Genomic DNA, 17,555 nt, shown 5'->3' with positions numbered 1-17,555 from the left:
CTCTTTGTTTACCTTTAACCAAACAAAAACTTGAAAAACACAGGAAGCAAATTAAAATGTTCAAGTTGAATGTAGTGTGCAGTGTGCCATTCTTTTTGTAGTAGCTTCCCTATGTCACTCAGAGATGGGGATTTCTATGCAAATGTAAACTAAATGTCGTTTTTCATTCATGCAGGTACCAATTCTTCTCATACAAGCTTGATTAGAAGCTCGTTTAGATGGTGGGAAAAACTTGAATATTCTGATATTAAAACAGAACAAGAACTAGAAAAACAGAACTAGTCCATTTTACAGTTTGCAGTGGTCCAAAGTCATTCCTCACTTACCTTATGCATTCCAAGCATCCTCATTATTCACCGCAATGTGTTTATAAAAGCTTTTCACAACTTTCAGAGGCTAGAAAGGCATTTTACTCACATGGTAATGCTAGCAACAAATAGTATGGCAACAGTGAAATTCCTGATTATCGGAAAATAAAATGTGATTTTAAATAGATAAAGACAATGCACAGGGGACTTGTTTTGACTTCAATAGTTACTTATACAATATGTCTGTACTAAGGCAAATTTGCTCAAAATACATGAGAAAAAAACCCAAGCTTTAATATACAAAAAAATAAAGACATTGGAAAAAAAAAAAACCAAAAATGTCTCACTACTGCAAAGAAAAGGTACCCACGACAAAACCTGACCCAAAAATAATTGCTCCATCATCATGTATTGAACGATAAGTTGATATAGTCGTTATGGTGAAAGACCTAGCTGGTCCTCTATTCTTCACAAAAGCCTATTGCCAAACACTATACCAGACCAGACCAGACCAAAGCAGCCATAGGAGAGAACTGAGAATCACATAGTTTGAATTTCTTCAGTGCATTTCTAATAAGGTCAAAGCAAATTCAGTTGGACAGCTTCACACAGTTTGGGGCTCTTAACGTTGCATGTAAACATACTTAGGCTGGAGCTAAAGGGGGTTGGGTGCAGATTTAACTTGTGTATGTGAAGTCTCTGAGGGATGGGCCATTTGCTCACTGTCCACTCCTGTCTCTCCACCTGACGCTCCATGTCAGCCTCATGTCTGCTGCTGGATGGATAAGAGGCATTAACAGGTCACTTTAGCCATTTTTTTCATCTTAATATCATGAAAAACTAAATTTGCTTATTTTACACTGTTTGCAGCAATTCAAAATTATTCCTCACTTTTCTATTGCATTCCTAGTATCCTAATTAGTGCTCATTGTGATAAGATTATGAGCAGTTTTCAGAGCTTTCAGAGGAGAGTTCAGTCAGTGTAATGCTAACAACAGCTAGCATGCCAAGAGTGCATCAGTCATATTTCCTGGTTCGCAGATGATAAAACTAAAATGAGGACAGCATACAGTGGTCTCATTTTGACCTCCAGAGCTGCTTAGAGGTCTGTAATGGCTCAATACAGATTTGCCTTTATTACATGAAAACAATTGGGTACAGCTCCTTGAACAGAATCCCAGTGACGCAGTGATCAATGAGGCTCAACTCTGGGCTCTCACTAGGCCTGTGGAAGTGCCAGGGCCCCCATGCTCCTGGGCACCTCTCCTGTGTCTCTTTCACATGCGCACGCTCTTAGTCCCCTGTCCCGACGGAGAAGTGGGGGAGGGAGGCAGGATGTGGGACCAGCTGGTCATCGGCTCACACAAAGAAACCTGCTGAATCTGCTCTTGTAGTCAAATGTAGTTTTGAGAGGTTCTGCAGGTAGAGCATGTGTGCCTGAAAGGTTTATCCTACATCAGCTATGCAAAGAATACACTTTACACAGTCCACCATCGATGTCTGTTGATTTTACAAACTGTAGAAAAGCTTTACATTGTTTGAAAAGTTTAGCAATGGTTTATGAATGCAACCAACAATACCAGCATTTTTAAGAGCCAGTGCATAGTCACATAGAGTCTTTCATAGATTTAACTCAAACTCAATCATCCTGAAGTATCTACTATCTGACAAACACCCTTCTTAATAATGACACCACAGGCAGGATTACACTGTTGAAAGAAGGTAAAACAAACAATTGAGCACAAGATGACTCTAATGTGAGCTTCACTTAACCCAAGCACGAGTTTATACAAAGGACTGAGGCAGATAAGAGATTTCTATCTGGGCATTTATCTGCTTGAATGGAGACGTAAAGGGTGGAAAGGCACATCTTAGACATTGGTTTTCAGGCAGTATTTTACGGATGTGCCCTTTAGGTAACACTACATGACAGTTCTTTGTAAAAAATGTTTAGTTTAGATGCATACAAATGTCAGTCATTTTGTTAATTCTTCTGAACATGTTTAGAATGTGAACTTTGAACAGTATCCTACTATTAAAACATACTGCAAATCTCATCACAATGCTTGTCAGAAAATGTGCAATTAGATATTTTCCACAAATCCTTCAGCCCTATATATCAAACCCTTAGGGAAAGAGCCCAAATGGGATTTACACATTTCCACATGAATGCTGAAATAGTAATAATAAAATAACTATGGCTACTGGGAAAGTCACGCCCATTTGGGATATGCTCCCTTTTTTGACAATGGGGAAATGGAGACTAACAGATACCCTACACCGGGTACATGAAGCCACTGCACCATGCACCTGCCTCCCCTCTGGCTCTGCACTGCTCTCCTCAGCAGGTGCACTGGCAGCAGCACTGCTGAAAAACCATAGTTTGAGGTGGGATCGATTTTTGTCGTTTTAATGTAGGCCTAGATAGGAGCAGAGCACTTAGAAACACAGACCCATGACATTGGATATGAGGGGAGCAACAACACAGATGAATGGATTCTTTGTAAGTTGTCATGGGACTGAAGTCGAGAATGCCTAAAAAGATAATTCCCTCTTCCTCCACTGTGAAACAAGTCTTTTAGATCAGGGACAGCAAAATGGGGAAGCATGCCTTTCAATGCCTATAGGTATAGATTGTTTGAATGCTCCAACTAGTGAAATAAATTTTACACATTGCAAAAATGAAATGTAAACATTGCATTTCTGTAGCTAGAGAAACAGCCCACATAAGTGGTATCAGAGATTAGCCATGTGCATTAAGTAAATAGACTCGTCATAGCATTAAGGGCTAAAGATGAAGAGGGGAATTCCTCACCAGCTGCTACTTAACAATCTTTACTTCCATTTCACAAAGCCAAATATCTGCAAGAACTTTCAACACAATAAAACAAAACTTCATTCCATGCTTTTCTGAAACTGCTACCGTTTAAGAACAGAGACATTAGTAAAGTCCTTTAAGAGAAGAAAAGTATAATTGGGAAGGGAGGGGGCAAAGCACTGGAGTGAGTGGAGAACTTAAGAAACCAACAGGACATCTAAAGCTCCATCTGTTGACCAAGTTAAACCCGTACCAATATAAGCTAATGCTACATAGATGTGCACCCAAAAGCACTGTGTCCCATTTACTTCACTCAGGACAGCGTGTTGTCTGTAGACTTGTCATTGAAAGAAAAGTGTGCTCACAATAAGAACTACAACTGATATGACTATTGTACTTACATTAGTTATCACACTTTTGCCCCAAATTAGGACTGCAAGATCAATTGCTTTTCTTTTCAATGGCCTCAATTACCCACATGCCCAAACAATTATTCCTACAGTTAAAAACATAAAAATTTTAAATTGAATTGCACAGAATGTCTGAAAAATCACAATTTCAGATTCTTCCAAATTGTTCAGCCCCGAACACCCTTTACACCTTTAACTTCTTTAAAAAGTAAAAATGCAGAAGTGATTTGGAATAGTTTGCAACTGAACATTTCATCAGAGCTTATGCCTGAACAAAATCAGACTTAAAGCACAACTGACAAGTGCACTCAGTCTCATCTTAAGTGAACACAGTGACATGAGGGAGGGACAGCAGCACATGCACAGTAGTTGTCCATGGGCCGGGACAACCACTACATGTGCTTATTTTTGTAATGACTGGGTTCATACAGGGCTCGTGCTTGACATGTCTGGGACAGTCCTGTACCACCCGACTCCCTGCTGACAACGTCACCCAGAGGACTTGCATGGTTAGAGTCTGCTCACTGCATACAACTGTAAGATGATGGATTTATGACTTTACACTAATGTCACAAAGCAGACTTTAGGAATGCTGCATGATGTCGAGTTATTATAGACTTGAAAAGTTGAGTTCATTATAATGCCATTCTGTTCAACATTACTTAAAAACACAGAAGTTCTGTTCTAAAAGACACCATACTCAGGCTGTAGACTGGACTGGTTTATAATGCTTCATTATCAACCAAAGTAGCCCATGAATGACTTCTACTGACCTGAGCATTCACACAGATCCTTGTGCTTCATTACAATGAGAATCAGTGCCTTAGCCTGACAAAGGACAGAGTCTAACAGAGTACAAGAAGCCACAAGTCAAAATAAGCATTTTACTCCCGCTCCACAACCAATACTGTGGTACTACCTCTCTTTAAATAAACTCTGGCTCGGCATGTGCACTTCTGTCATATTTCAAATGGTATACGTGTGGGTGGGGACAGGATTACAGCTCATTCCACACATGCCTTCCCACTCTGCATCCAATCAAAACGCCCAAGTGGTCTATGCACCACTTGTTTTGGTGTGAAATGTTCCCAATCCCCAGCATCTAAAAAAATTACAACCAATCGGCTATGTATGATATGGAGTACGCCTTTTACCTTTGGACTTGATCCAAAGTCATACACCACATGGGATAGAAGGCTGACAGGCCAGACACATTATCATAACAGAGATAGCTGTAGAGTTTGTACCTGCTACCAAAAGGATGCACCTGTCAGTATCTCACTTAATGTGTGTTTTGTAAAATATGACGCGTAGAGTTTTTTCTACTGAATATTGTGGGAGGTACAGTTACCTTGGGTAGTTCTTTGAGTTGGTTGGCATCAAGGAGCAGCTCCTCCAGGCTGCGACTGTAGCGGTATATCTCATCGGGGACCGTCTGCAGATTGCAGTGCCGCTTATCCACCAACTCTACGTGGCGATTGCACCGCCACAGGGGGATACACTTGAGCATGTCCGGCCGCCTGGGGGTCGTGGTTGCCGGTGCTACTGAATTCTCCGCATCGGAGGTGAAGAGGGATGTCCGCTGGGAGAAAGAACAATGCAGAAACGGCCTGACCCAAGTCAAAACAATTACGGTGCTCCCACGACGAACCTGAACAGGAGGCCGAAATCCACTTAGCTGTTAGGTACAAAATAATCCCTCAGAAGAGTTGGTTGTATCCCGGTTTCAGTTCAGGTGCAAGGTAGTAAGAGATCTACTCCATCCGCAGGGGAATCACAACCCACACGAAAAAACTCCTCCAAAGACACTTTATCGCTCACACTATAAATGTCCAAACACATTAGATCAACAATGCGTGTTTTGCTAGTACCACATCCTGGTTTCACGTTGAAGCTCAGCATTGACTAGCAGAACATGCCCAGCTATGCAGAGATCATTCAGTCAATGGATAAAGCTGAAACAAGCCATCGTTGTGCTCCCAATTAAAACGTACAGGTGTAATTAAACTTATCATAAAACTAGATAAAAGCCCTCAATCGACTACAACGCGATATCTTTATCCACTGCGACTGTTGTTAATAAGCCCGTTGTGGTTCACGTTAGCTATCGAAAGCTAGCAGCTCACTGAACGTCTTTGTGCTCAGCTTTAGCGGTCTTTACCAACACTTCTTCACTTCTGGGCTGTGAAAAACACCTTCTGATTTCTTCTCGAGACGTCCTCATAATATCCTACATGTGCCATAAATGAAATCGTCCGTCTCTTTCTTCAATCACTCCGTAAGTGAAGCGCCAGCGGAGAGCAGGAGCTGAGGAGTCGCGCTTCCTTCCCACCCCTGGATGAGGCAGGCCCATGGGCAGGCCAGGCCGGTTTAGAGTGTGGGGGGCTGGGCTTGGCTCACTTCAGCACCGCCGCGTTAGTCCAACAGTATGGAGCACAGCAAAGGTCTAACGTTACTGTGGCGCGACGCCCAGTGGCGGACAGAGCTTAATGCACCACTCTTCTTTTTATAATACATGCAATATGTTTGAGACACCCGTGCATACGGCATCAATCACTACATCAGTAGAAACATAGCATTATGGTATTTAATTGGACAAAGAATATATTTTATTGTAGAAAGACAGTGTGTACATATTTTATCAATTTATTATAAAGAGTATTGGAGCAGACAAGCAGGAAGCCTATGTTCAGCAAAATCCAAAAAAACAATTTTGCACAAAAAAAGAAATGAGGCTTTGACAGACAAACAAAGCAGAATTAGGACAAACGCCTGTCTAACCCTATAATAGGATTATTAACATTTAATAATAAAAAAAAAAACAATTACAAGTTTCAGAGGTCTACACCCAGAGTTGCAGTTGCAGACTGAAACTTTAGATGCAACAGTTTGTAAGAGGTTGGTGAACCAGAGTTTATGCAGAAAGTCGGTCGCTGCTGTTAAAACGGTCTTGGTCGTACACTTCAGCAACAACTTTGCGGCCTCCAAACCATCGATCGTTAAGAGCCGATATTGCTTTGTTCATTTCTGAAGCATTGGAAAATTCTACAAAGATTTTGACAATAATATCTGCGTCCTCTTCCTCTCCTTGTTTCTCCTGATAGATGATGACTCTGTTCACATTCCCAAATTTGCCACACTCTTCAGTCACTTCTCCTTCAAGATCATCATCGATATCCTCTGGTCCAACCATATTTCTAAGCACCATGACAGTAGACTACAAATGAAAACAGAACAGAGAGATATATTACAAACTAAAATTCAAAGTCCCTTACATTCGAAATGGAAAAACCCTTACCTCAGATTTCCGCAGCAGTTTTTGCATGACCATATGTCGAGCACTGCTGCCAGAAATGCTCATGTGCTCTTGGTCACTTAACATCTCCTGTCCTGTTCCGTCCTGCAGCGTCTCCTCCTTCTCTTCTTTCTTTTCCTGTGGATTTGCGCTTAGTGTCTGGGCAGAGAGGATTGGTGGTGATGCTAACACAGGGTTCACCAGACCCACTTGGGGAAGTACAGGTATGGGAGGGCGCACTGGAGTTACACCTGTTAAACGTGAGAGTATGCCACTTAAAAAAACAAACAAAAAAAAACATTCCACCCAGCACGTATTAAATGCACTCAACTCAAATGTCTCACGACCGATAATATTTCTTTTTTACAATATAGATTTCAACTCTAACTTGTAATGTGTCCTTCAGTTTTACTGCTGCTACTATTACTACTTCTATATAAAACAGAAGACATTATAAAAACAGAACATATTATATACCTTACCCTTACTGTACAAATTTCCTAATTTAAATATTTTATTTACCTGTGATTACCCCTGGTGCCTGGGCTGCCATAACAGCTTGAGGAATTCCCATTTGCTGCCCAAGAAGTTGCGGGGCTGTTAATGCCCCCAGAACAGATGCGCCAGCTACAGCCTCCTTAACAGAGCGTTGCCCAAGACACCGGAGACAGGGAGACAGAGCAGGGCAGCAGAGTCAACAATGATATTAAAATGCAAAGTAATCTCACCATGGATATTCTTAACGGGAATCAAGGTAACACATTAAAGGCTAAAAGTTGTTTTTAATGAAAGATTTGGCTTTTTTGCACATGGTTAAATTAGGGTTAACTGATAAACTGCAGATTAGAGGGCCTTCACGTTGTTTTTGCGATGATACTTGCCTGGGCTGTAATCTTGGCAGTGGCTGCTGCTGCGGCTACAGCCGCTGCAGGAGGCATGCCCCCGGGTGTTGTAGAAGTCAGAGGAGTCAGTAATGGCATAGGTGGGGTCACTGCTTTGCCTACTCGTAGGTACTGACCACCAAGGTCAAAGAGGTTCATAGAAGATACAGCATCCAGAGCTGACTGTGGCTTTTCATACTCTAGAAGTAAATACAGTAAGTGCATCATTATGACAGTAACATCAACAAGAGCACAAGCGACTGGGGGGCCATTAGCTCACCAATGAAGCCAAAGCCTCTGTGCCGCCCTGAGTTGGGATCTCTGGCTAACGTGCAAGACTTGATCCTTCCAAAGGCTTCAAACACACTCTTGATGTCATCATCTGACAGGTCAGGGTGGACCGATGCCACGTAGATTCGGTTATATGCGCGTGCCTCCTCTGCCAGCTGGTCAATGATGGGTTGCGCCTGACCGATGTTACTTGGGCGCCCAACCTATAGCACAGATCATACGAGTAGGGCGACTGAGTAGGGGGTTCATAGGTGTAACTAGGCGCGCAGTCTAAGGCTGCTTGGATAACTTCGGAAAAGCCACCATTTTCAGCCAAACAACTAATATTAAGGTTTTCCAGAGATGGGCCTACCAGTTTACCCAAAGGAAAGGTGGAGATTGTATACTGAAAAATAAGGACCTAAAGGTTGCCTATTTAAAAAAAAAAAAAAACTTCGAGTCTCGTCACCTGTTTTATTTATTAAAACAAGCCACCATTTAATCTGCTGGGGAACTACAAAAATGCAGAGCACTTGGAGCTCAATTAGCTGAGCAGGTGGCAATACCGAACGTTACCAGAAGTGAGTACTGCTAATACGTGACCCTGAGATTCTTGCCTAACTGCAAAAGAGAGCCCTGTAAACTTCCTAAACCTCATCTCGTAGGGACAAAGATCTGTACTACAGATGGGGCGGCCAAGCAACACCAACCAGGCGCAGCCCATCATCAGCACAACATGGACATAGAGGCACGTGACACCGCAGGGCGTCTAACTGGAGCTCGTCACTAGCAGCCTTGGCAACATCATGGAAGCAAACACACAGCAGACACACACCACAATGACACACAACAACACGTACCTGAAATCAACAAACAGACAAAAAGAAAAAGAAATTAGTGTGTCCCAAAAAAACTAAAACAATAAAACTGTATAGAAGCAAAAAATGAAACATAGTTTTGAAACCATGTTTAAATTATAATATTGGAATGACTGTCAACAAACTTATTTTAGATCAATAATGATAACGGTGCTAAATCTAAAGAGGACTCACCTTTATGTTCCTGCCCCCCAACATGACTGAATTCATCTGGTCTAGAGCCAACTGTGCAGCCTCTGGTACGTCGTATTCCACAAAAGCAAAACCCTGCCATTTGAAATGTATTTAGAAAAGATGTACTTCATCTTAAAATCATAGTAAAACAAATATTGATACTGCACTGACCTTGTGTTTCATTGTAACAGAATCCCAAGACATATCAATGCTCTTAATTGGACCAAAGGGGGCAAAAGCCTGTCTGATGGTGTCTTCACCAAGCTCGTAGTAAATGGAACCCACATAGACCCGACACATGATGGCTAGTGCACGTTGTCGCTGCGCTGCCACCTGCCAACGGGGAAAAATTTAATAAGTGCAAGGATTATAAAGAAGAGCAGCAACCACACACACGCACACTAAAAAAAGATTTGTTTTTTTCTAATGTGCTTCCCCCCAAAAAATAACCAACAAAGGCCAATTCAAAGTAAAAGGTGAGTAAAATAAAGCATTCAGCACAACTCTGCATTACGAGTTGTACATGGTGATGGCCTCGTTGGTTTTCACCATATTGCCTCTTTCCTGTTTCTAGTGAACAAGTCAAAGGGGCAAACACTTCACATGCACATACAGCCTTTAATTTTTTGGCATCATTATCAACTAACCTGTAGTCCATGGATGCAAGTAAGATAACAAAAGAAAATAAAATCCATTTTAAGTCTTGCTGAAAGCAATTCGAGTGTTCTTTTAAGTGGATGGGGATTTTTTCAAAGAAGTTGCTATGCAACTTTTTTTTGCTTGAGATTTATTCATAATAAATATTAGCAGCTAAATTGATGACATAATGGGATGATGACAATTTAATTTCACACAGAAAGAGGTTGACTTTGAGATGGCCAAAAAGACCTGTCATATAGTTCTCTCATTTTGGTCCAAAGTGATTGATATCCCTCTTTCATCCCATGCCAACAACTGTTCTTTTAACTGCACAAATGCATATTTTTCAAAAAGACCATAACTTTACCTATAAAAGCTCTCTAATCTGAACAGCCTAAAATACTGACTACCATCTTGTTTGAATACTGCAGAAGAAGAAGCCTGTAGACCATTCAAGAAAGCAACAGCGTTTTACAAATTACCCAGAAAAGAATTACAGACTAGTTCAGGAAAAAAAGTGCAAGACTATGTCTTCTTATAAAATATGCATTCTTGACAAAGGGCATGGATTGTTGCAAAGGCAACTGGTAAAAGAAGGGTAACAGTCCTTTTTTAATTGGAATGCGCACAAAAAATAATTTAATAATCTATTGACCGATTGTAAAGGTGAGAGAGGATCTCCAAAGCCCATTGTCACTGCTGCCATCTGAAAGACAGTAAAGATGAAAAAGTGCTGAAAAGTAGGTTAAATATCCCTTAGCTGATAAAACGGCATTTGCTTTGCTAGATAGACCAAAGTAAAGATAAGAACGCCAGTCCTAAACAGTTCGAAGAGTTGTGTCCCCAACTTAAAACAAACCAGTGAACAGTAGTAAACGAAAATAAAGACCAATTATTGACAGTTATTTCAATCACGACCAAAGCCTCTGCTGAAGATCACCATCTGAAAGAAACAGAAGCAAATGCAAGCGCGCACTGTCTACTGCTGATCCCTCAAGAAGGGAAGAAAGGGGAAGAGAAAGGCTCCCTACTATGTTTACTTCCAGCCAGGATTTATTGATGCGCCATTCAAAATGGGGAGAAAACACTGATTTGGCTGTCTACAGTTGGTCATTGACCACACATGAAATAAAATACTCATGAGAAGCTTTATAAACTGAAACGCATCTCACCTGCAGGTTGGTGAGCTGCTGTTGCTGATGGGCGATGGTCTGCTTCACCAAAACACTCTTAATGCTCTGTTCCATGGCATATTTCTTGGCCTAAAAAGAAACAGATACATGTTTAATAACAAAAGGTTCAACAATGCAATATTATAAATTACATGTTACATATTACACATGTGTTATACATAGAAAAATATACGAATATTGATGCATCCTTTCAGTGTAAGCATAGCTTACCCTCTGCAGTGCTTCTTGCTGCTCTGAGGTGAGCGGCGGAAGGCCAAGCTTGGTGCCTGTGCCTTGTCCATTCTCCATCTTCTGCGTTTCACCTCCCTGTGATTCAAACTACCACTTAGTTCGTTTAAATGATAAGGTTCAACCACAATACACCACGTATTTCGCGACACAGGAACTGATCAAAATCAAAATCCCTGAGACAACATAATGAGGCTACTACATGCACCAGAATAACGCGGCAGGAGCGGTACTCCTTACCTACTCAACCCGCTATCCCCGGGTCCACAGTGAGCAGGACAACGTGGATCAGAAGCTTTAACGATTCAATTATTTCTGGGGGAAAGAAAATTCCTTCAGACTAGCAATGCAAACATCAGGTACCTAAAGACACAAGGTCTGCGCGTCTTTTTTCCGCGTAGCATTAGCCTCTGTAGGCGCACTGCTAACAAGAACTCGATTGTCTCTAATGATCGAGAACATTCGAAGGAACACGGTCGCATTATGAACACACACACAATCGTAGACACATGCAGAGAACAAGATTTCATTAGCCATCTCGAGGGAAACGACCAAGTATACGGAAGTATACGGTCTTTACACTGGGGAGGCCTACTCTGCAGGACCACGCATTAGCTTATAACAAACGTTATGCTAACGTTTGTTACAAGCTAACTAGCGCCTATGCTTTCAGTTCTACAACCCGTCCATCAAACAAATATTTTGTCTTTAACGTTGTGGTATATGAGTCTTATCAATCACATAGGCTTTTGCATAAGGAAGGCGAAGCTAAGGTGACGGTAATAAATGAAAAAATTTAAATTTTCTATTTACCGCAGTCTCTGTAACCGCCATACGCACACCCTCTCCGCAAGGCCCACCAGTGTTTGCAGTTATCGCGAGAACTGTTTTGTTTCAATGAAAAGTATCGCGATACTTGGGAACATTTGCAATGGCGCAATCGTAATTGTGTGTGTGTGTGTGTGTGTGTGTGTGTGTGTGTGTGTGGGGGGCATGGATCTCTAATATCAATGCAGTGAATAATATCGAGTGTTATCTTATTATAGCCTTCTTTCATGAAGCAAGAGTGTAGCCCACTAATAGGCCTACCGTACACGGACAGTGCAGTCTATTACGCGCCTGTGGTCCATGGAGGGAAAATAATAATAATAAAAAAAAATAATAATGTGGTAAGAGTGAATGGTAGGTTATTTTAAATACATCAATAATATTGCCAACTCATGATATTTCTCACTTTGTTTATTGTTGCGTAATTAATTGCATTGCCTAGACAACATTTTACAAATATTTAATTAAGTACCTATAGAACACATTCAGAGGCCAATTCCATTCCACATATTCACAGAATAATAGTTAAATGGACATTATTTATTTGTTTGCACAGTCAAAACATTCATTTTCTTTTTCAGATCCCAGAATCTTGATGATTCTGATGATTCACAGAAACTTTATTTAGGCAAGATGCAGTATTAGGCCAATGGACGCAGCCACACAGTGCAGGATATTAAGACATGCTGTTTGCAAGATCAAATGAGAACATGAGGCTGGTTACTGGTTTGTAGAGATTCTGCTGTAGGCAAACGCCCTACTAGCCAGTAGCCACAAACAATGGCAGCCTGAACTAAGTGAATGTCAGAGTAAACCTGCCAAAAGGTCCCCTGACTCAGCTATATAATTATTAAATAATTGCTTGACAACTGACAACTGCAATACTGTAGGCCTACAGTCAAAGAGAGACTATTTAAACAGACAAAATAAAGGTAACAAACAACAATATGTTGTAAGTTGGACATTTGCCAATTGTTTTGGAAATTACATTCCAAATTTTGGATGTGATGAATTGTAAACCAAGCATTATATATATTATATTGTACATTCTGCAATGTTGCCATAAATGTGTGGTACAAACAGGAAAATCAATTTAAAATGGCAAAATCACATCATGACTGTGATGACAATGTCCATGCAAATATACTGCACAGCATGGTAGCATTTAAGACACATGTAAAAAGAGCACATCCTTTTAGTTCATAAAAATGGATACAACGATCAATACAAATAATTAACCCACTATGGCAATTTTATGTTTGGTTTGAGTTCATAATGGACCCTAAAATAATTCTACCTATAGTTTTACCAGAATCAATTTACCGTGTGCATAGCAGATGCTGCTCTGAAAGTGACAGCAATTTCTAAGATTTTTTTCATAAAATATAAAAAAAACCCAAAAACATACATTAATTAAAGTAACCTTTTGTTTGAATAAAAAAAAATGTGTATTGAGAAAGATGCCAATTCTATGCTGTAGGCTGCCATGCAGGCACTTTGTCTTCAGGTCTTTGGCTTCTATAATACTTGTGCAGGGCTAGACCCTTAAGAGCACTATGGGCTAAAGAGGCAGAATCTCTTTCCCCTTAATTGAGACATGTGGCATGTTTTAGAACTGGGAGATATATTACATGGCCATGTAACGTAATAGTGTATAGGCTTGACAGACATAAAAGTTTGTGGAAATGGTATGTTATGGAAAGGTGGGCATTGCACAATGACCCTATAGTTCATAGTTCAACACAAAAAGATGAATATCTATTAACAGCATGTGGTGGATGGGCATCTTCCTTTAAAAATCAATGTTTTGGCCTGAAAATGAAAGGGGTATACTTTTACAGCTTTGTTTGCACATTTTAAACTAGACAGAGAGCAAATGAGGCTCATCATCACCTACAAAATAAAAGATAGCTGCTGTCTCTTAAGTCGAAGTAAACCTATTCTGGAGAGTAGCATGGTGGAGTAAGGCGTGATAGCCCTTTAGACAGGGAGTTTGCTAATGTTCCACTTTGGACTGATGTGGGAATGAAGAGCCACCAGAGCCGTGCTTCTGCTGCTTGCTGGGTGAGTGTCTCCACAGACTGTTGCACTGTGGCTCTTTACACATCCTCCACAACAGGGGCTCTGCTCTCCCTGTCCCAGCTGTGTGTCCTCAGCTGTCCTCTGCTCAGTGCAGGGGCCCAGTCCCAGGGTCTCTGCTAGGGCCACTCTGCTCACTGTGCCACTGCAGACACAAGCCCTCGCACCCGGTGCCGACTGATGGCATCCTCCAGGAAGCCGGCCACTTTGTCACTGTCCTCCTGTGTGATAACATAAAGAGCATGAGATAAGAAATGTGCATGCAAAGTATGTCACATTCTTAAACCTACCTCATTAATGAAGGCATAATGAACTAGTTCACTTGCAAGGTCTTTGGAGGTGTCAGCTAAAACAATAACGATAGCTTTTTAGCTTCAAGAATACAAATACAAATACAAATGCACCGGTACTATATGCACACTCACTTGGAAGAATGTCACAGCTTAGCTGCCGATGAAGTTTGTCATCCATCTTTAAAAACAGAGATAGCTGGAAAGCAGCAGACAGAGTATTATTACCAGTTTTATAGGTGGAACATTCCACACTATGTGCACTGTGCATTAAGTATTTGCCACTCACATGTGTTTTGGTCCCTTCTTCATTTGATTCCAAATTACAGTGCATCTGAACAACCTGCACACAGAGAACAGTTCTTATAGGTTGCCTTCATAATTTGATAATAATTTCAGATGGAGGGCAGAGGATTTATGTTTTGTTTTTCATGACATGTATCTGACCTTCCTGGTCTCGGTCTCCTGAGGTTCTGGCGTGGGTGTCTTGACTGTCTCCACCTGCTCCTGGGACAAGGACAGGGCTCGTGGGACGGGGTGTGGCCGAGAAGACGCAAAGTTCATTAAAGGATAGATCCCATTCCTGGAAACAACACCTATTTATTAATAATGCCTACAGAATTATGTGTATTTATTTAATATAAATTACTTAAACTTACTTTACATCTTCTAAAAACTTGTCAAGTTCTAATGGAGATACATGAGAATATCTGTAATAGACATTAAAATATAAAATATGTATTTCCTATTCATTTAAATGTTAATGTTCATTTAAATGTTAACGATAGAAATAGTTGTAGATTTACTTGAGCTGCACTCCTGGTCTGTCGTCGTGCTTGATTTCAGCCATTACCGCATTAGGGTCAAAGGACTTGGTTTTCTCTTCCACGCAGTTTTCTGGAAGCATGTCTAGAAGTTCAACGAATAAAGTTATTATGAGGACTGTCCAGTACAATGGGGTAATATAATGTAATAGTACTGTATACTGTATAATATAATTAATCTTGATGTACACTCCAAAAACATATCTACAAAAAGTTTAAGTGAATTCAGTTAAGAATACTCATGTTTAGTATTTTTGACTAAAATGCAAAATGTATAGATTTTTGTCAGCAGACACACAAAAATTCATTTAAAAGGTCAGCTAAATAAAAATTATCAAGGAAAAAACTAGAATTCTTATAAAACAAATCCAAATAGTAGTAGTAAGTACAATATAGGATACATTCACACTTGCACTTATTTCATCCTGGTTTGAGCACAGTTTGGTCCTGTTCTAGTCCTGGTTTAGTTTCTTCCTATATCCCAGTTAAGTCGTAATTTTGGTGAATGTTGTAAGTGTTGGCACAATTTGGTGAATGTGGTGTGGAGGTGGATATGAGAGGGGGCACTCACATTGGTTATTGATGAGGCAGTGGGCAGCGAGCAGTTTGAGGGAGTGGACTTCAAACAGGACCCGGTGGAACAGAAGGTCGTGAGCTGTGGGACGGAGCTTGGCATCATGGCGCAGACAGGACTGGGTAAACTCCTGTAGGAGGAGTAGACAGTATTGTTAAAAATATGATGGAGAGCAAATCATTTAAAAGGTCCTTCATTACACAAACTTGACTGTAATGAGCTCTAAGCTATGTTATAATGTTGTTACCTCCTCAATACATACCTGGAGTTGTGTTTTGTTTCATACACGTGTGTTTGAGTAAGCTTTTATTATTAGTATATCTACAATATCCAAAGCTCAAAATGCTGTTTCACCTTGTGATGTCATGAAGTGGTAGTTTTCAAGTTACGAGTTCCCTTTTTCCTTTTGTTTAGTAGAGATTGGAAAATGCAAGGATAAAATGATACTTTTGAAAGTAAAAATCAGCCTAAATATGCCAGATTTGTGTGTTAAATATGTGAATGAAACAAAACAACTCCAGGTATGTTTTGGTGAGGAAACAATTATAGCACAGAAAAGAAATTAGTGCAATAGCCCTTTAAAGGCGCTGTACCTGATTTTTACCATCTTAAAATGTGGAAAACAGACCTAGTTCATTGTAAAGTATGGTTTGCAGTGGTCCCAAGTTATTCCTCACTTATGTATCTACTCTATGTGCATATACTATTGTTGTGTCCTTGGACAAGACACACCTTAACCTTGCTCAGGTATGAATGTGACATGTAAATGAGATATTGATTTTTAGTTGGAGAGGCTATAGCCCATTAGCAGCCACATCTCTGTTACCCAGCGCCAGGTGCAGCTGTGATGAATACATTAGCAGTTCACCATAACAGAGTGAATAAAAAAATTTAAATATATATGGTATCAAGTAAGAAGTAATATATTCACTTTATGTCAATATGAATACTGTAAGGATTACGATTATCTTAGGGTTAGGTTTAAAGTTTCCAGTTTACATTTTCTTCTTTAAAAGTAGAAATTATGAACCTTACTCTCATGAGAGGGTCTTCCAGTGATTGACCTGCATTGACAATGGCCTCTTTGGACACTGCAGAGTCTCCATTGGCCTGGATCTCTAGAACTGCCATCTGGATAAAACAACCAGAATTTGTCATTAACACATTCACAGAAGGACAAAATACAAATGACATGTTTTTTCTCACCTCCAGAGCACATATGCCAAATGAGAAAATGTCTATGGCGTAATCATCTGCACAAGCTAAAAATCATGAAAGAAGTCACTGTTGATGTAACAAATACATTCACAAATGACAAAAGATAACTTGAAATTTAAAATGCCCTCCTCACTGGACCTCTGCAGTTGATTTCGATACTAAGCAATTTTCAACCTAAAACATTAGTACTTTCTTTGTTATCATGTGATCTTATAGGCCTACTAGTTCTGATAAAGTTCAGTATGATTCTAAAATGATTCAAGAAGGAATACATTTTGTCCAGTTAAAAGATACATACCAGGAGTTGTTTGTTTCATTCACAAATGTCTGTGCAACCCTGGTTTATTAGTCTGGATATGTCTTCATAGCTCACCTTTTGTATTTTGGTACAGTGGAGACTGGTAATTTCAAGGCAGAAAACACTCAAATGATTCTAGTGAAGGTGTATGAAATTTAAAAACACAGTGGAGCACTTCTTGTATAACCACAGACATCACCAGTTGGAAAAGGGTGTTTTCTGTTTGAGAGATTAACTCAGCTTTAATCTGCAAGGTTTGTGTGTTGAACATTTGTGAATGAAACAAAGCACAACTCCAGGTCTGATGAGGAAACAACACTGTCATATAGATCAGAAAATAGTGACATGGG

The 17,555-nt window shown here is 40.2% G+C and overlaps 3 protein-coding genes across 10 annotated transcripts in view; all 3 read right to left on the bottom strand.

The window, feature by feature from the left end:
• Window positions 1-5,895, bottom strand: part of scrib (scribble planar cell polarity protein) — a 46,749-nt gene extending 40,854 nt beyond the window's left edge. For 4 of the 5 annotated variants that reach the window (XM_055150764.1, XM_055150765.1, XM_055150767.1 and 1 more), the window contains exon 1: window positions 4,888-5,890. In XM_055150764.1, the coding sequence (XP_055006739.1) occupies window positions 4,888-5,046 (159 nt within the window). In that variant the 5' untranslated portion in view covers window positions 5,047-5,890. Of the gene's footprint in view, window positions 1-4,887 lie in introns of all 5 variants that reach the window. The other variant, XM_055150766.1, reaches the window with a different exon arrangement.
• A 219-nt stretch (window positions 5,896-6,114) lies between these two features.
• Window positions 6,115-11,981, bottom strand: LOC110170027 (poly(U)-binding-splicing factor PUF60). 3 transcript variants are annotated; one of them, XM_020935648.2, is made up of 12 exons: window positions 11,908-11,981; window positions 11,335-11,409; window positions 11,077-11,172; window positions 10,846-10,935; window positions 10,329-10,379; window positions 9,206-9,367; window positions 9,035-9,127; window positions 7,993-8,206; window positions 7,713-7,912; window positions 7,354-7,468; window positions 6,835-7,082; window positions 6,115-6,753 (listed from the first exon to the last, which is right to left on the bottom strand). In XM_020935648.2, exons 3-12 carry the CDS (start codon window positions 11,152-11,154, stop codon window positions 6,451-6,453), a joined length of 1,554 nt encoding a protein of 517 aa, XP_020791307.2. In that variant the 5' UTR covers window positions 11,155-11,172; window positions 11,335-11,409; window positions 11,908-11,981; the 3' UTR covers window positions 6,115-6,450. The 3 variants fall into 3 exon arrangements, with proteins under 3 accessions (XP_020791307.2, XP_020791306.2, XP_020791308.2); XM_020935647.2 differs by lacking the exon at window positions 11,335-11,409 and having other exon boundaries at window positions 11,908-11,975; XM_020935649.2 differs by lacking the exons at window positions 10,329-10,379; window positions 11,335-11,409 and having other exon boundaries at window positions 11,908-11,975.
• A 334-nt stretch (window positions 11,982-12,315) lies between these two features.
• nrbp2b (nuclear receptor binding protein 2b) overlaps window positions 12,316-17,555 on the bottom strand; it is a 43,005-nt gene continuing 37,765 nt past the window's right edge. For both annotated transcript variants that reach the window (XM_020935614.2, XM_055151042.1), the window contains 10 exons: window positions 16,896-16,951; window positions 16,725-16,820; window positions 15,687-15,819; window positions 15,098-15,200; window positions 14,951-15,001; window positions 14,739-14,874; window positions 14,581-14,634; window positions 14,427-14,490; window positions 14,292-14,347; window positions 12,316-14,222 (listed from right to left, as the gene is read on the bottom strand). In XM_020935614.2, coding sequence (XP_020791273.2) covers window positions 14,136-14,222; window positions 14,292-14,347; window positions 14,427-14,490; window positions 14,581-14,634; window positions 14,739-14,874; window positions 14,951-15,001; window positions 15,098-15,200; window positions 15,687-15,819; window positions 16,725-16,820; window positions 16,896-16,951 — 836 coding nt within the window. In that variant the 3' untranslated portion in view covers window positions 12,316-14,135. The remainder of the gene's footprint in view (window positions 14,223-14,291; window positions 14,348-14,426; window positions 14,491-14,580; window positions 14,635-14,738; window positions 14,875-14,950; window positions 15,002-15,097; window positions 15,201-15,686; window positions 15,820-16,724; window positions 16,821-16,895; window positions 16,952-17,555) is intronic.

The sequence above is a fragment of the Boleophthalmus pectinirostris genome, unplaced genomic scaffold (genome assembly GCF_026225935.1).
Source record: "Boleophthalmus pectinirostris isolate CB_2022bp ecotype Guang Dong unplaced genomic scaffold, ASM2622593v1 HiC_scaffold_15, whole genome shotgun sequence".
In the NCBI taxonomy this organism is placed as follows: Eukaryota; Metazoa; Chordata; class Actinopteri; order Gobiiformes; family Gobiidae; genus Boleophthalmus; species Boleophthalmus pectinirostris.
This window is presented reverse-complemented; position numbering and strand designations above follow the sequence as displayed.